The following is a 12946-nucleotide window of genomic DNA, read 5'->3' on the forward strand; positions in this document are numbered from 1 at the left end:
CATATTTTTATTAAATGCCTTTGATAGTTTAGAGGAGACACTAATTGATTTACTTTAGAACAGGTTAATGCTTTGTGTAATAGCAGCAAAATGACGTTTAGCCAATGACATTAGTCATACTTTAGTATTGCACAACCCAGTTTTAGAGAGCAAGGCTTAAGCATGGTATGATGCAGCTACACCCATAGAATAATTTCTGCTTATTGCTGTTTTCCATCAGTGATCTTTCCCAATTCCCATGGATGTATTTCTTTAAGTAAATGTCCAAAACTACTGCAGCTCATCAGTGTGACAGCCAAAAGTCAAACAGGTGTCTTCGCACATGAGAGGAAGAAGGCAAGGTTAATGTTAGAACAGAAATGTTGTCACATTTTTCTGCACAAGAGTGGTGTTATTAAATGTATATTATTGGATCATGAATATGATGCATCAGTCTCTTTACATCACATCCTTATATTGCATATCTTGTTTTTCTTATTTCTATTTAATATTGTTGCATAAGTAATACTATTATTCCTGCACAGTCCTTCCCTGATGATGAACTATGTCAAATGGAAGAAAAGGAAGCAAATAAAGGTACATTTTGGTATTGGATTATTATTGTCACTTGTACTGAGGTACAGTGAAAAGCTTGTCTTACAAACCGATCGTACAAATCAATTCATTACACAGTGCAGTTACATTGAGTCAGTACAGAGTGCATTGATGTAGTACAGGTAAAAACAATAACAGTACAGAGTAAAGTGTCACAGCTACAGAGAAAGTGCAGTGCAATAAGGTACGAGGTCACAACAAGGTAGATCGTGAGGTCATAGTCCATCTCATTGTATAAGGTTCAATAGTCTTATCACAGTGGGGTAGAAGCTGTTCTTAAGTCTGGTGGTACGTGCCTTCAGGCTCCTGAAGAGAGAATGTCCCGGGTGGGTGGGGTCTTTGATTATGATGGCTGCTTCGCCAAGACAGCGAGAGGTAAAGGCAGAGTCCAAAGAGGGGAGGCTGGTGTCCGTGATGCACTGGGCTGTGTCCACAACTCTCTGCAGTTTCTTGCGGTCCTGGGCAGAGCAGTTGCCGTACCAAGCCATGATACATCCTGATAGGATGCTTTCTATGGTGCATCTGTAAAAGTTGGTGAGAGTCAAAGGGGACAAACCAAATTTCTTTAGCCTCCTGAGGAAGTAGAGGCACTGGTGAGCTTTCTTGGCCGTGGCTTCTACATGATTTGACCAGGACAGGCTGTTGGTAATGTTCACTCCTAGGAACTTGAAGTTGTCAACCCTCTCGACCTCAGCACCATTGATGTAGACAGGTGCATGTACACCACCCCCTTTCCTGAAGTCAATGACCAGCTCTTTTGTTGACATTGAGGGCAAGGTTGTTGTCATGACACCATTCCACTAAGGTCTCTATCTCCTTCCTGTACTCCGACTCATCGCTGTTCGAGAATCAGCCTACAATGGTGGTATCATCTGCAAACTTGTAGATGGAGTTAGAGCAGAATCTGGCCACACAGTCATGAGTGTATAGGAAATAGAGTAGAGAGCTGAGGACACAGCCTTGTGGGGCACCAGTGTTGAGAATAATCCTGCCGGAGGTATTGCTGCCTATCCTCACTGATTGCGGTCTGTTTGTTAGAAAGTCAAGGATCCAGTTACAGAGGGAGGTGTTGAGTCCTAGGTCTCGGAGTTTGGTGACAAGCTTTTACATGACAACAGCATGGAATCTGTGGAGTTTTTGAATAATCAGCTGAGGAGATTTGAACAAAAAAAACTTTCTTGTAACTTTCTGTATTTGAAGCATGATTGAATAACATTTTAGATTCTGCAACCGAATCAGGTACTTGATAACTGGAAACTCATTGTAAATTTAAATTGTAACTTTCCACTGGACATTTTATTTGAGGTTAACATTCAATATTGCAGGGCGATTATCTTTGTTACTGAATACAGGGTTACTGATGACGACTTGCGGAAATCCAGCTTTACGCAATTCTCCCGTATGAGCGTATCAGTCCTGTATCACTCATCAATGAGCACCTTTCCTTTCATAGAGTTATACAGCATAGAGCCAGGCCCTTTGGCCCAACTCATCCATGCCGACCAAGTTGCCTACCTGAGCTAGTCTTCTTTGCCTGCATTTGGCCCATATCCCTCTAAACCTTTCCTATCCATATACCTGTCCCAATGTCTTTTAAACATTGTGATTGTACGCGCCTCCACCACTTCCTCTGGCTGCTCATTCCACATACCAAGATATCTTTATTAGTCACATGTACATCGAAACACACGAAGTGTATTTTTTGCATAGAGTGTTCTGTGGGCAGCCTCCAAGTGTCGCCACGCTTCTGGCGCCAACATAGCATGCCCACAACTTCCTAACCCGTACATCTTTCGAATGTGGGAAGAAACCGGAGCACCCAGAGGAAATCCACGCAGACACAGGGAGAACATACATACTCCTTACAGACAGTGACCGGAATTGAACCTGGGTTGCTGGTGCTGTAAAACGTTATGCTAACCGCTACACTACCGTGCCTGCTCCACTACCTTCTATGTGAAAATGTTGCCCCTCAGGTCCACTTTAAATCCTTGCCCTCTCACCTTTAATCTATACCCACTAGTTTGAGGCTCCCCTACCCTAGGAAAAAGACTGTGACCATTCACCTCGTCTATGCTCCTCATGATTTTACATACCATCATTGAATTTCCCACTATTGATATCCTGGGGGTTACAATTGACCAGAAACTGGAGTAGCCATATACATACTGTGGCTCTAAGAATAGGTCAGAGGCTAGGAATCCTGCAGCGAGTAACTCACCTTATTCCCTAAAGCTTGACCACCACCTCCAAGGCTCAAGTCAGGAGTGCAAGGGAATACTGGATGAGTGCAGCTTCAATAACACTCAAGAAGCTCAACACCATACAGTCCATGGCAGCCCATTTTATAGGCACCCCATCCACAACCATTCACTCACACCACCACAGAAGCACAGCAGCAGTAGTTTGTACCATCTGCTACAGCACTGCAGCAACTCACCATGACTCAACGGTCAAAATCCTGGAATTCTCTCCCTAACAGCATTGCGGGCATACCCACACCTCAAGAACTATAGTGGTTCAAGAAGCTCACCACCACCTTCTCAAAGACGTGGACAATTAATCGCTGGCTCAGACTATGAAGCCCACATCCCTTGAATGAATATATAAAAAAAATAATGCCACATCTCAGCTTCCTAAACTCAACCCCCAGGCTATCCAGTCTCAAGCTTTCCAGTCCCAATAACAATTCAGCAATTTAATTTTTCTAATCCAATTTGCATGATTTGGGCCACGTCTGCATAATGATCAACAGCAATGATTGAACTTGTACATCACAGGCTTTAACCAAATTATAAATAAAGGCTGACAACAGTCTTGTAAACCTGCATCCAGTAGTGTATCACCATCAATACCGCTGCAGAATTCATATATTTTGGAATGGACCAAAAGCAGGTGAATGAAAGCTCTTCTTTATTTTCAATATGTTGCAGTATTTACGTAGGTCAGGGATCAATAAACGACAATCACATTCTTGTTGGGATTCTTGAGAGTGTAGCCATTATTTTTCTCTAACTCATCTCAGCCAACAACTGTCCAATAGTGATGTAACATCAATTGTAAAATTAAAAATTTCTGGGGGAGGAATTCATAGATATTTTCTGTTAGTAGTTCCCTCTGCTATTTTAAAAATTTAAAACAAGCAAATTTTGCAGCTATTTTAAATTAACTGCTAGTATGTATAGACCATTAGAAATAGCAATGAACATAATTTGTATAGATTTCATGCAGATCCATTAGTAATGACATAATAAGCCTGATGGTCTAAGTAGTTTCTAAGCATCTTATAATTCTGTTATATGTTACAGTTGATGTAGCCTCAATTTACGAGGAAGCTATAGCATCCACTTTCAAGAATGTATCTGAGAGGCACCCATGTGAATGGACTGAAGTAGACACAGAGAGGTATGTCAATACAACTTTCATAAAATGTTTTGCTCTTTATTTCATCTTCCAGACGACACAAGGGCTACCAAGCTAGCTTAGAGATATTTATCCAAAGAAATCTGCTTGGTAATGTAGAGGGTGATGAGAGTGAAGTGATTCTCTTTGTAACATGAACAAAAAAGCACTCAGATGTTTTTCCTGCATTAAAGGCAATCAGTGGCCAAGTTTCATCAGCAGCACAAATTTAGCATAATTGCCAGAGTTCTGCCTTTGAGCATTTACCAAGCTAATATCTTTAGCCTTGAAGGGGCTAGATATATAAAAAGATAAAAATAATGGCTGACATTTTTAAATATTTATACAATAGTCATTTAACAATTCATAGAAGAATATTAGAAGAGTAATGGCACAAGAGGCCATTGAACACTTCAAATCCATGCCAATTCTCTACAAGAGAAGATAAAAGCAAAAGAGAGGGCATACGATATTGCAAAAATTAGTGGGAAACTAAAGGATTGGGAAGCTTTTAAAAACCAACAGAAGGCAACTAAAAAAAGCAATAAGGGGAGAAAAGATGAAATAAGAAGGTAAGCTGGCCAATAAGAGGATACCAGAAGTTCTTTTCAGATATATAAAGAGTAAAAGAAAGGCAAGAGTGGACATCGGACCGCTAGAAAATGATGCTGGAGAGGTAATAATGGGGAACAAATAAATGGTAGATGAACTGAATAAGTATTTTGTGTCAATCTTCACTTTGGAAGACACCAGCAACATTGCCATAAATTCAAGAGTCAGGGCAGAAGTGTAGTCGTTGTAATTAAGGAGGTGTTTGGGAAGCTGAAAGGTCTGAAGGCAGATAAGTCATCTGGACCGGATGGACTACACCCCAGGATTCTGAAGGAGGTAGCTGAAGAGATCGTGGAGGCATTAGTAGTGATCTTTCAAGAATCACAAGATTCAGGAATGGTTCCGGAGGACTGGAAAATCGCAAATGTTACTCCACTCTGAAAAGGGAGGGAGGCAAAAGACAGGAAATTATAGACCAGTTAGCCTGACTTCAGTGGTTGGTAAGGTGTTGGAGTCCATTATTAAGGATGAGGTTTCAGGGTACTTGGAAACATGATAAAATAGGCCGAAGTTTGCATGGTTTCCTTAAGGGGAGATCTTGCCTGACAAATCTGTTGGAATTCTTTGAGGAAGTAACAGACAGGATAGACAGAGGAGAGTGGGTGGATCTTGTTTACTTGGATTTTCAGAAAGCCTTTGACAAGGTGCCATACATCAGGCTGCTAAACAAGATAGAAGCCCATGATATTACAGGAAAGGTACTAGCATGGATAGAAGATGACTCTCAGAAAGCAAAGAGTGGAAATAAAGGGGGCCTTTTCTGGTTGGCTGCCAGTGACTACTGGTGTTCCCCAGGAGTGATTGTTGGGTCTGCTACTTTTCACGTTATATGTTAATGATCTGGATGATGGAATTGATAGCTTTGTGGCCAAGTTTGCGGATGATACAAAGATAGATGGAGGGGCAGGTAGTGTTGAGGAAGCAGGGAGTCTGCAGAAGGACTTGGACAGGTTGGGAGAATGGGCAAAGAAGTGGCAGATTGAATACAGCGTAGGGAAGTCTATGGTCATTCCCTTTGGTAGAAGGAATAAAGGCATAGACTATTTTCTAAATGGGGAGTGAATTCAGAAATTAGAGGTGCAAAGGGACTTGGGAATCCTGCTGTAGGATTTCCTAAAGGTTAACTTGCAGGTTGAGTTGGTAGTAAGGAAAGCAAATGCAATGTTAGCATTCATTTTGAGTACTGGAATATAAAAGCAAGGATGTATTGCTGAGGCTTTACAAGGTGTTGGTCAGACCACACTTGGAGAATTGTGAGCAGTTTTGGGCCCCATATCTAAGGAAGGATCTGCTAGCATTGGAGAGGGTCCAGAGGTTTTCGAGAATGATCCCAGAGATTAAAGGGTTAACGTACAAGGAGTGTTTGATGGCTCTGGGCCTGTACTCGCTGTTTAGAAGGATGAGGGGGCATCTCATTGAAACCTACCGAATATTGAAAGGTCTGGATAGAGTGGACATGGAGCGGATGTTGCCAGTAGTGAGAGAGTCTAGGACCAGAGGGCACAGCCTCAGAATAGAAGGATGTCCGTTTAGAACAGAGATGAGGAGGAATTTCGTTAGCCAGAGGGTGGTGAATCTGTGGAATTCATTGCCACAGATGGCTGTGGAAGCCAAGTCATTGGGTATATTTAAAGCGGAGGTTGATAGGTTCTTGATTAGCAAGGGGATCAAAGGTTACGGGGAGAAGGCAGGAGAATGGGGAAATGCCTCCCATAAGTACAGCTAAGGTAAAAAAAAATCAACCATGATCGAATGGCGGAGCAAACTTGATAGGCCGAATGGCCATATTCTGCTCCTATGTCTTATGGTGTAAGAGTACAGCTAGTCTCACTCACCCTCCATTCTCTTTAGCCCTGATTTCCTTTTCATTCAAGTTTCAATCCAATTCCCTTTTGAAAGCCTTAATTGAATCTGAACCACCAGCCTGTCAGACAGTGCATTCCAGATGCTAAGCCCTTGCTGAGTAATTACGTTTTTCCTCATCTCTGGTTCTAGAATCTTTCAGTGGGAACAGTTTTTCTCTGTCCACACTAGTTATTGCCCTCATTATTTTAAATACCCTGTCACCTCTCAACCTTTTGCTCTGAGAGCTAATTCTAGCTTCTCCAGCCTTTGCTGTAACATAAGTGCCATAACCCTGGAATTTTTTCCTGCAGTCCTCCAAATCCCTCACATTCTTCCCAAGGTGTAACCAGAATAATTATTGTTCAAATTTTATGTGTAATTTTATTTTGTATTCTCTCAAGAATGGTGAAGAAATTATGACTTACTTAGAACAGAGCAAAATACCTACTTCTAGTGTCAATGTCACAAATGTGTATTATGATGTGCATCATAATTTTGATGCCTAATCACAGACTAAACACATGAAACTTCCTAAGCCTGAAACTTCACAAAACAAAACAAGCAATTCCACTTGAAGTTTCCAGCAATAACCTCTATACTGTGAGGAAGTTGGAGTGACTTCTTTGAGGCTGCCAGCTGAGGGACCCATTCAAGATAAGAATGGATGTAGTAAGGTGGTGAACAGTGAGCTCATGTGGCAAATTATTTTAATGAAATTCTGGGCTCACATATTGCAATTATTTGTAATATGTACTAATTAGTGATATTTCTAATTTGTAATATGTACCATGTAATATGTACTGATTTTCATAATAAATTATTTCCTCCTTTTACAAAATACTTATTTTTCTTTGCCAGTGAATTTGGAGATTATTAAGGATCTAGATCAAAATGACTTGAGGATGACTTGCACTGTATATGAATAAGTCAGTGATTTTCATTATCTGTATCTTGGTTTCTCTTGTTGTGTCTCTGCAGCAACCAGAAACAAAACCGTGCATTTCAATGGCCACAAAGAATGGAAAAATACAGGTAACAATAAACTAAGATTCAACAGATGTGTCAAAATAGGGAAGGTGTTAAATTAAATAAAAGGTGCTGCAAACTGGAACCTGACATTTTGGCAACATCAAGCTATAGTTTCCAGGATGTCAACTTTGTTATTTTTGATGAATATATCAAAATAGGATAAATGTGACTTGTATTCTTTTTGCCATATATAACATTTTTTTAACTTCATGGCTTTCTACTCTAACAATAGATTAATATATACTTTACAAATTGTGAAGGCTTATTAAATTCATGGGCCATTAAACAAGTGACCCAATGGTTTTAGCATTGACCCTCACAATCTTCAGTGTCACGGGGAGATTCTCTAATCAGAATAATGGCACAAACCTTGTCTAATCAAGAGCCCTCCCTCTGGTGGCCCTGATAGGAAAGAAATATTTCTGTGGATCAGTGAGAAGAGCAGCAGGAGTTTAAAGAGATTTTGTCATACAGCCCGTTGGCAGATGCAGAAAACGTTCATGTACTCCCACTAAGTAAGCATTCCCTTGACTGCCAGTTTACACCATATGTTAAGATTTCTCACTCGCACATCCCACTGCAAAGATGCACCTATTCATGCCACCAAAGGAAAGCAACTTCTATAGCTTGTCAAAAACAAAGTCATTCAAAACAACAACCCATACAAATCACCGTCCTGGGATTTGAAGAGGCATATTAAACAGTTGCTGTGCAATGGGCTCTCAGTCATTTTGTTCACAGGCTTGTCACTTGGAAATTGAGTAGTGCACAAGGCTCCTGAATCAGCCTTTGATGCTAGAGAAAACCTTTCAGGGATTAAGTTGCTAAGTAAAGGGATTGGAGAGAAGGTTGGCTGATATGGATTGGTTGGGGGTAGAATGGTTTATGTTAGAAGGAGATGGGGTTGGGTTGTCAGTCGGATGGGGGTACAATCAGTAGGCATGCAGCTGTTGGTCATAGAATTGGTAGTCAAGAATGTAGTTGTTGGTCAAGGAGGGTTAAGGTATAAATGTCTTTAATAGAGTATGTGTTCTTCTGTTGGTGATGAGGCAGGGTTAGTTGAGCCGGGAGAAGCAATTATGAGTGGTAGTGGGGAGTGCGATCCTTGCACTGGAGGCTGGCTATTAGTCAAGGATAAGATTGTCAGTCAAGAGGTTTCACAGAATAAAGGGAATGGGTGTCAATGTCAGGAATGGTGTCAAGTTGAATTAAATCAGAGGCAGATCAATGGGTAGAGAGATCAGATGAAGATTAACTTTTGGATCTTTGGTGGGGGTTGGTATTGGTGTTGAGGGGAGATTCCAAAGAAAAACTGGTAAGAAAATTATTTAAAGGAATCCATTTGATTTGCATACCCAGCACAAGATAGGAGGAACTTTTTAATTGCTTAACAGGTGTTGTGAGAACGGCATGGCCAAGAAATATCACCAGTGCCTCTACTTCCTCAGGAAGCTAAAGAAATTTGGCATGTCCCCTTTGACACCAATTTTTGTCGATGTACCATAGAAAGCATCCTATCTGGATGCACCACGGCTTGATATGGCAACTGCTCTGCCTGTGACCACAAACTGCAGAGAGTTGTGGACACAGCTCAGCACTTCACAAAAACTAGCCTCCCCTCCATAGACTCTACTTCGGTAAAGCAGCCAGCATAATCAAAGACCACACCCACCCCAGACATTCTCTCTTCTCCCCTCTCCCATCGGACAGAAGATACAAAAGCCTGAAAGCATGTACCACTGGGCTCAAGGACAGCTTCTATCCCGCTGTTATAAGACTATTGAATGGTTCCCTAGTACAATAAGAAGGATCTCGTTACAATCTATCTCGTTATGACCTTGCACCTTATTGTCTACCTGCACTGCACTTTCTCTGTAGCTGTTACACTTATTTCTGTATTGTTTTACCTTGTACTACCTCATTGCACTGTAATGAATTGATCTGTATGAACGGTATGCAAGACAAGTTTTTCACTGTACCTTGGTACAAGTGACAATAATAAACCAATTTCAAATTACTTCTGTATGTGTAGTTCATGAAATGAAATCCATATGATCATTGGGTCTTACTGGGCGTGTGCAATTGGGTCAGATTCACTGAGGAGCTGCAAAGAAATAGTGCTGATTTCTCAGTCTATACAGCAAGTTCAAATGTTCAGTTGTTTTATTTTTCATAGAAATTGAAATGAGCATAAATTCATGGTGGTGCATGATCCAATTTGATCTAACTCACAAGACGTGATAGCAAGAAGCAAATAATCAGGAAAGCTAATTGGAGGAACAATGAATTTACAGTATTAGTTCTTTTAATGTGGCAATATTTAATTGAGAAAACATACATTTTTTTTACTGTATTGTGAGAAGAGTGTATAAAAGAAAACTGACTTGAATGATCCAGGTTCAATTAAATATTAAAATTATATTAATTTTACCCAGTTCAGGCTCTTGGGACATTCATATTCATATTAATCTTCCAAAGTTGATTAACTGATGTTCTTACCTGTTTTCGTCACCAAAGGTGGCTTTATATTATCTTGTATAACACTGTAGAACAGAAGTAAGAATTTGCATTTTTTTAAATTAGTTATGAAATAGGTATCTAATCCTCTAACATTGTAATTTTCCTTGTTGGCCAATAGTTGAGAGTTGAGTTTTTAGTTTTGGGATTCAGAATTCATTGAATGAAAAAAAAATGTAAGCCTAATATTTGGATTTTGGCAAGGACTCAACCAACTACTTATCAGTAATTAATACTAAACACTCATTTAAATAGGTTTAGCATTATTGCCACATATGGTTAGTGGCTCTTTGGAAATCAATATATAGTATATATGTGGTTAGAAATAATTAAGTGCTTGACTTGCTTTGTTTCAGTACCGATTGTGTATTTTAATACAAGAAGTGAGAATCTATAACAAACAAGTAAATTTCTAGATCAGCAAATTAGTTTTCAAAAGTTTGTTTTATGGAAACAAAAATATCAGCAGTATCTTCAATAAAAATCCAGAAATAAAAAAAAACTTCCATATTGTTTTATTACAACCTTAAATGGCATACTATCATTGAATTGAAATGCCAACAGATGCAATAATTTGTTATACCTTATAACTATCTATGTACTAACAGACAGGAGCTTGAAGCAGAAAAAGCCTCCAGACTGGCTTTGAAGAACATGATTGTCCCACCATACTTTCTTTCTGACCTGGACAAAGCTTTTGACACATCCCAGGTATTATTTTAATTTTCTTTGTAAAGCATAATATTAAGACACTCGAAGTCGATGAACCTTTTCCCGTTGATCAGAAGGATAAGCATCTTCATTTGCATATAATTTCAAATTATTCAAGTTCAAACAAGTTGAATGTTTTGTCAAAACAAAGTTGATTAGAGGAAGATCAGGAATATTAATGTTACAATTAAATCATCCTGTTTTTAGAAATAATGGATCATGCTCTAGAAACAAAACTGAATTATTTGAAAAGATTAAGTTAATGGTTGAGGGCTAATTAAGGATTGCAGCAAATATCTCTGCAGTTTAATTTAGCAGTTGCACTAACAGAAAACAGAAGTTGAAGAACTAGGATTATAATGTGGTATCCCTATGCCCGAATCTCACTTTCTTATTGCCTTGGTACCCACTGAGAATACAAGATCAAGGAATTACTCTTTTACCTCAGCTGTACTTATGCGAGTAACTTCAGTAATGGTGGAAGGAGTGAATAGGTAGAAGTTAAGATGCAAATCAAGTACACTGTTTGCCCAGGGTGGTATTGATCTTCTGAAAATTGTTGGAGCTGCACTCACTTAAGCAAGTTGAAATATTTCATCACACTCCTGACTTATGCCTTGTAATTCGTGGAAATGCTTGAGGAACCAGAAAGTCAGTCACTCACTGCAAGATACTAAATTTTTATCTGCTCCAGTAGCTAAAACTTTTGTGGCTAGCCCAGTAGAGCTTTTATCAATGGTGTCCCCCAGAATCTTGACAGTGCTGTTGGGTGAGGGGTGTGGTAGCTAGATATTGGTAATGCCATTGAATGTCAAAGGTAGATGGTTAGACTTTTTTGTCTGAGATGCTCATTACTTAACATTTGTGCAGCATAAATGCTACTTGCCATTGATCAGCCCCTTCCTGAATATAGGTCTTGCTGCATTGTTTTCTTCATTTTCTATTTTCTCTGTATGTATTTTGAGGGCCATTCAGATTTTACATAAATTTCTCAATATAATTATATGTTATGAATGGAATTGAGCATTGTGGAATCATCAGCACTTACAACCTTATGATGTGAAGAAGTGCATTGTTGGAGCAGCTGGAAGGAGGAAACCAAGTTGGACAATCCACTCAGCATTTCTGGCTGAGGATGGTTGGAAATGATTCAGCCTTATCTTCAGTACTCTCACATGTTGGTCTCAGCCAACACTTAGGATGGAATATTCTTGGAACTTCCTATACCCATCATCTGTTTAATTTTTCACCACCATAGACAAATAGATGTGACAGAACTGCAGTCCTTTGATCTGACTTGTCTATGGCGTGCTGCATTTGTAGTTCATGAAGCACACTCTGTTGCAGCTTTTCTGGGTCCAGGGTACTTGGTGCTTCTCTCAGCATGTCCTTTGCATACCTTTTTGAATCAGAACCAAACCCTTGAGTTGATTGTAAAGGCAACATGAGGACCACGACAGGATTGTGGTGGAATATACTTGTGCTCCCTGATGACCCACAGTGTCTCATGCCCAGTCTCACAACAATGCCCTTCAGGACTTGGCCAGTTTGACCAGTGGTGGTGCCGCATCCAGAATAGATACTGTTTCCTTGCTACTCTGAATGTTGTTCAACACCGAGAAGTACAGATTCATCATCTGGAAGAAGTTGATAATTACCAGTCATCAGCATTTGTCCTTGCCACAGGACTTCAAGGGGTCTGGAATCAAATGTTTGTGGACTCTCAGAGCCACACCTTCCCTCTTTATACCATTGTGTTGCCATCTCTGGTGGGTCTGCCCACCATGGGATACAAGGAACCAAGGATTGTGATGGAGAGGTATGAGGGCACTAGCATATATAACAATATGTAAATACAAGTATGTCACACCACACTAAGTTCTTTGGGTGATGTGTAATTGGTTTTCCAGTGGAATATATATATATCTGTGTGCTTATTTAGTTTATGCTGAAGCTATGTGCAGTTGATAGTAATTTAAATGCCATGTGGTTTAAGCTCTGTGGGCACAGGATACATGACACAAGTTTTGACTTGATTATGTCCCCACATGTTGAACTGTTAGTATCAGACCATCTAGTGTCAAGACAGGCAATTATATTGAGAAAATTATGTAAAATCTGAATGTCCCTCAAAATAAGAAAATAAAAAAAAATAGAAACAGGAGTAAGACATTTTGCCCTTCATATCTTTTCCGCCTTTCAATTAAATCAAGCCGACATGTGCAAGCCTGCTTTG

General features: G+C 39.8%; 1 protein-coding gene across 1 annotated transcript in view; it reads left to right on the forward strand.

Annotated features, from left to right (window-relative positions):
* The window catches only part of spag17 (sperm associated antigen 17), a 176148-nt gene that overhangs the window by 119572 nt on the left and 43630 nt on the right, over window positions 1–12946 (forward strand). Inside the window, exons 42-45 of the mRNA XM_052014463.1 lie at window positions 525–576; window positions 3903–3999; window positions 7432–7485; window positions 10608–10710. Of these exons, the coding sequence (XP_051870423.1) occupies window positions 525–576; window positions 3903–3999; window positions 7432–7485; window positions 10608–10710 (306 nt within the window). The remainder of the gene's footprint in view (window positions 1–524; window positions 577–3902; window positions 4000–7431; window positions 7486–10607; window positions 10711–12946) is intronic.

This window comes from Pristis pectinata, chromosome 4 (assembly GCF_009764475.1).
Source record: "Pristis pectinata isolate sPriPec2 chromosome 4, sPriPec2.1.pri, whole genome shotgun sequence".
Lineage (NCBI taxonomy): Eukaryota > Metazoa > Chordata > Chondrichthyes > Rhinopristiformes > Pristidae > Pristis > Pristis pectinata.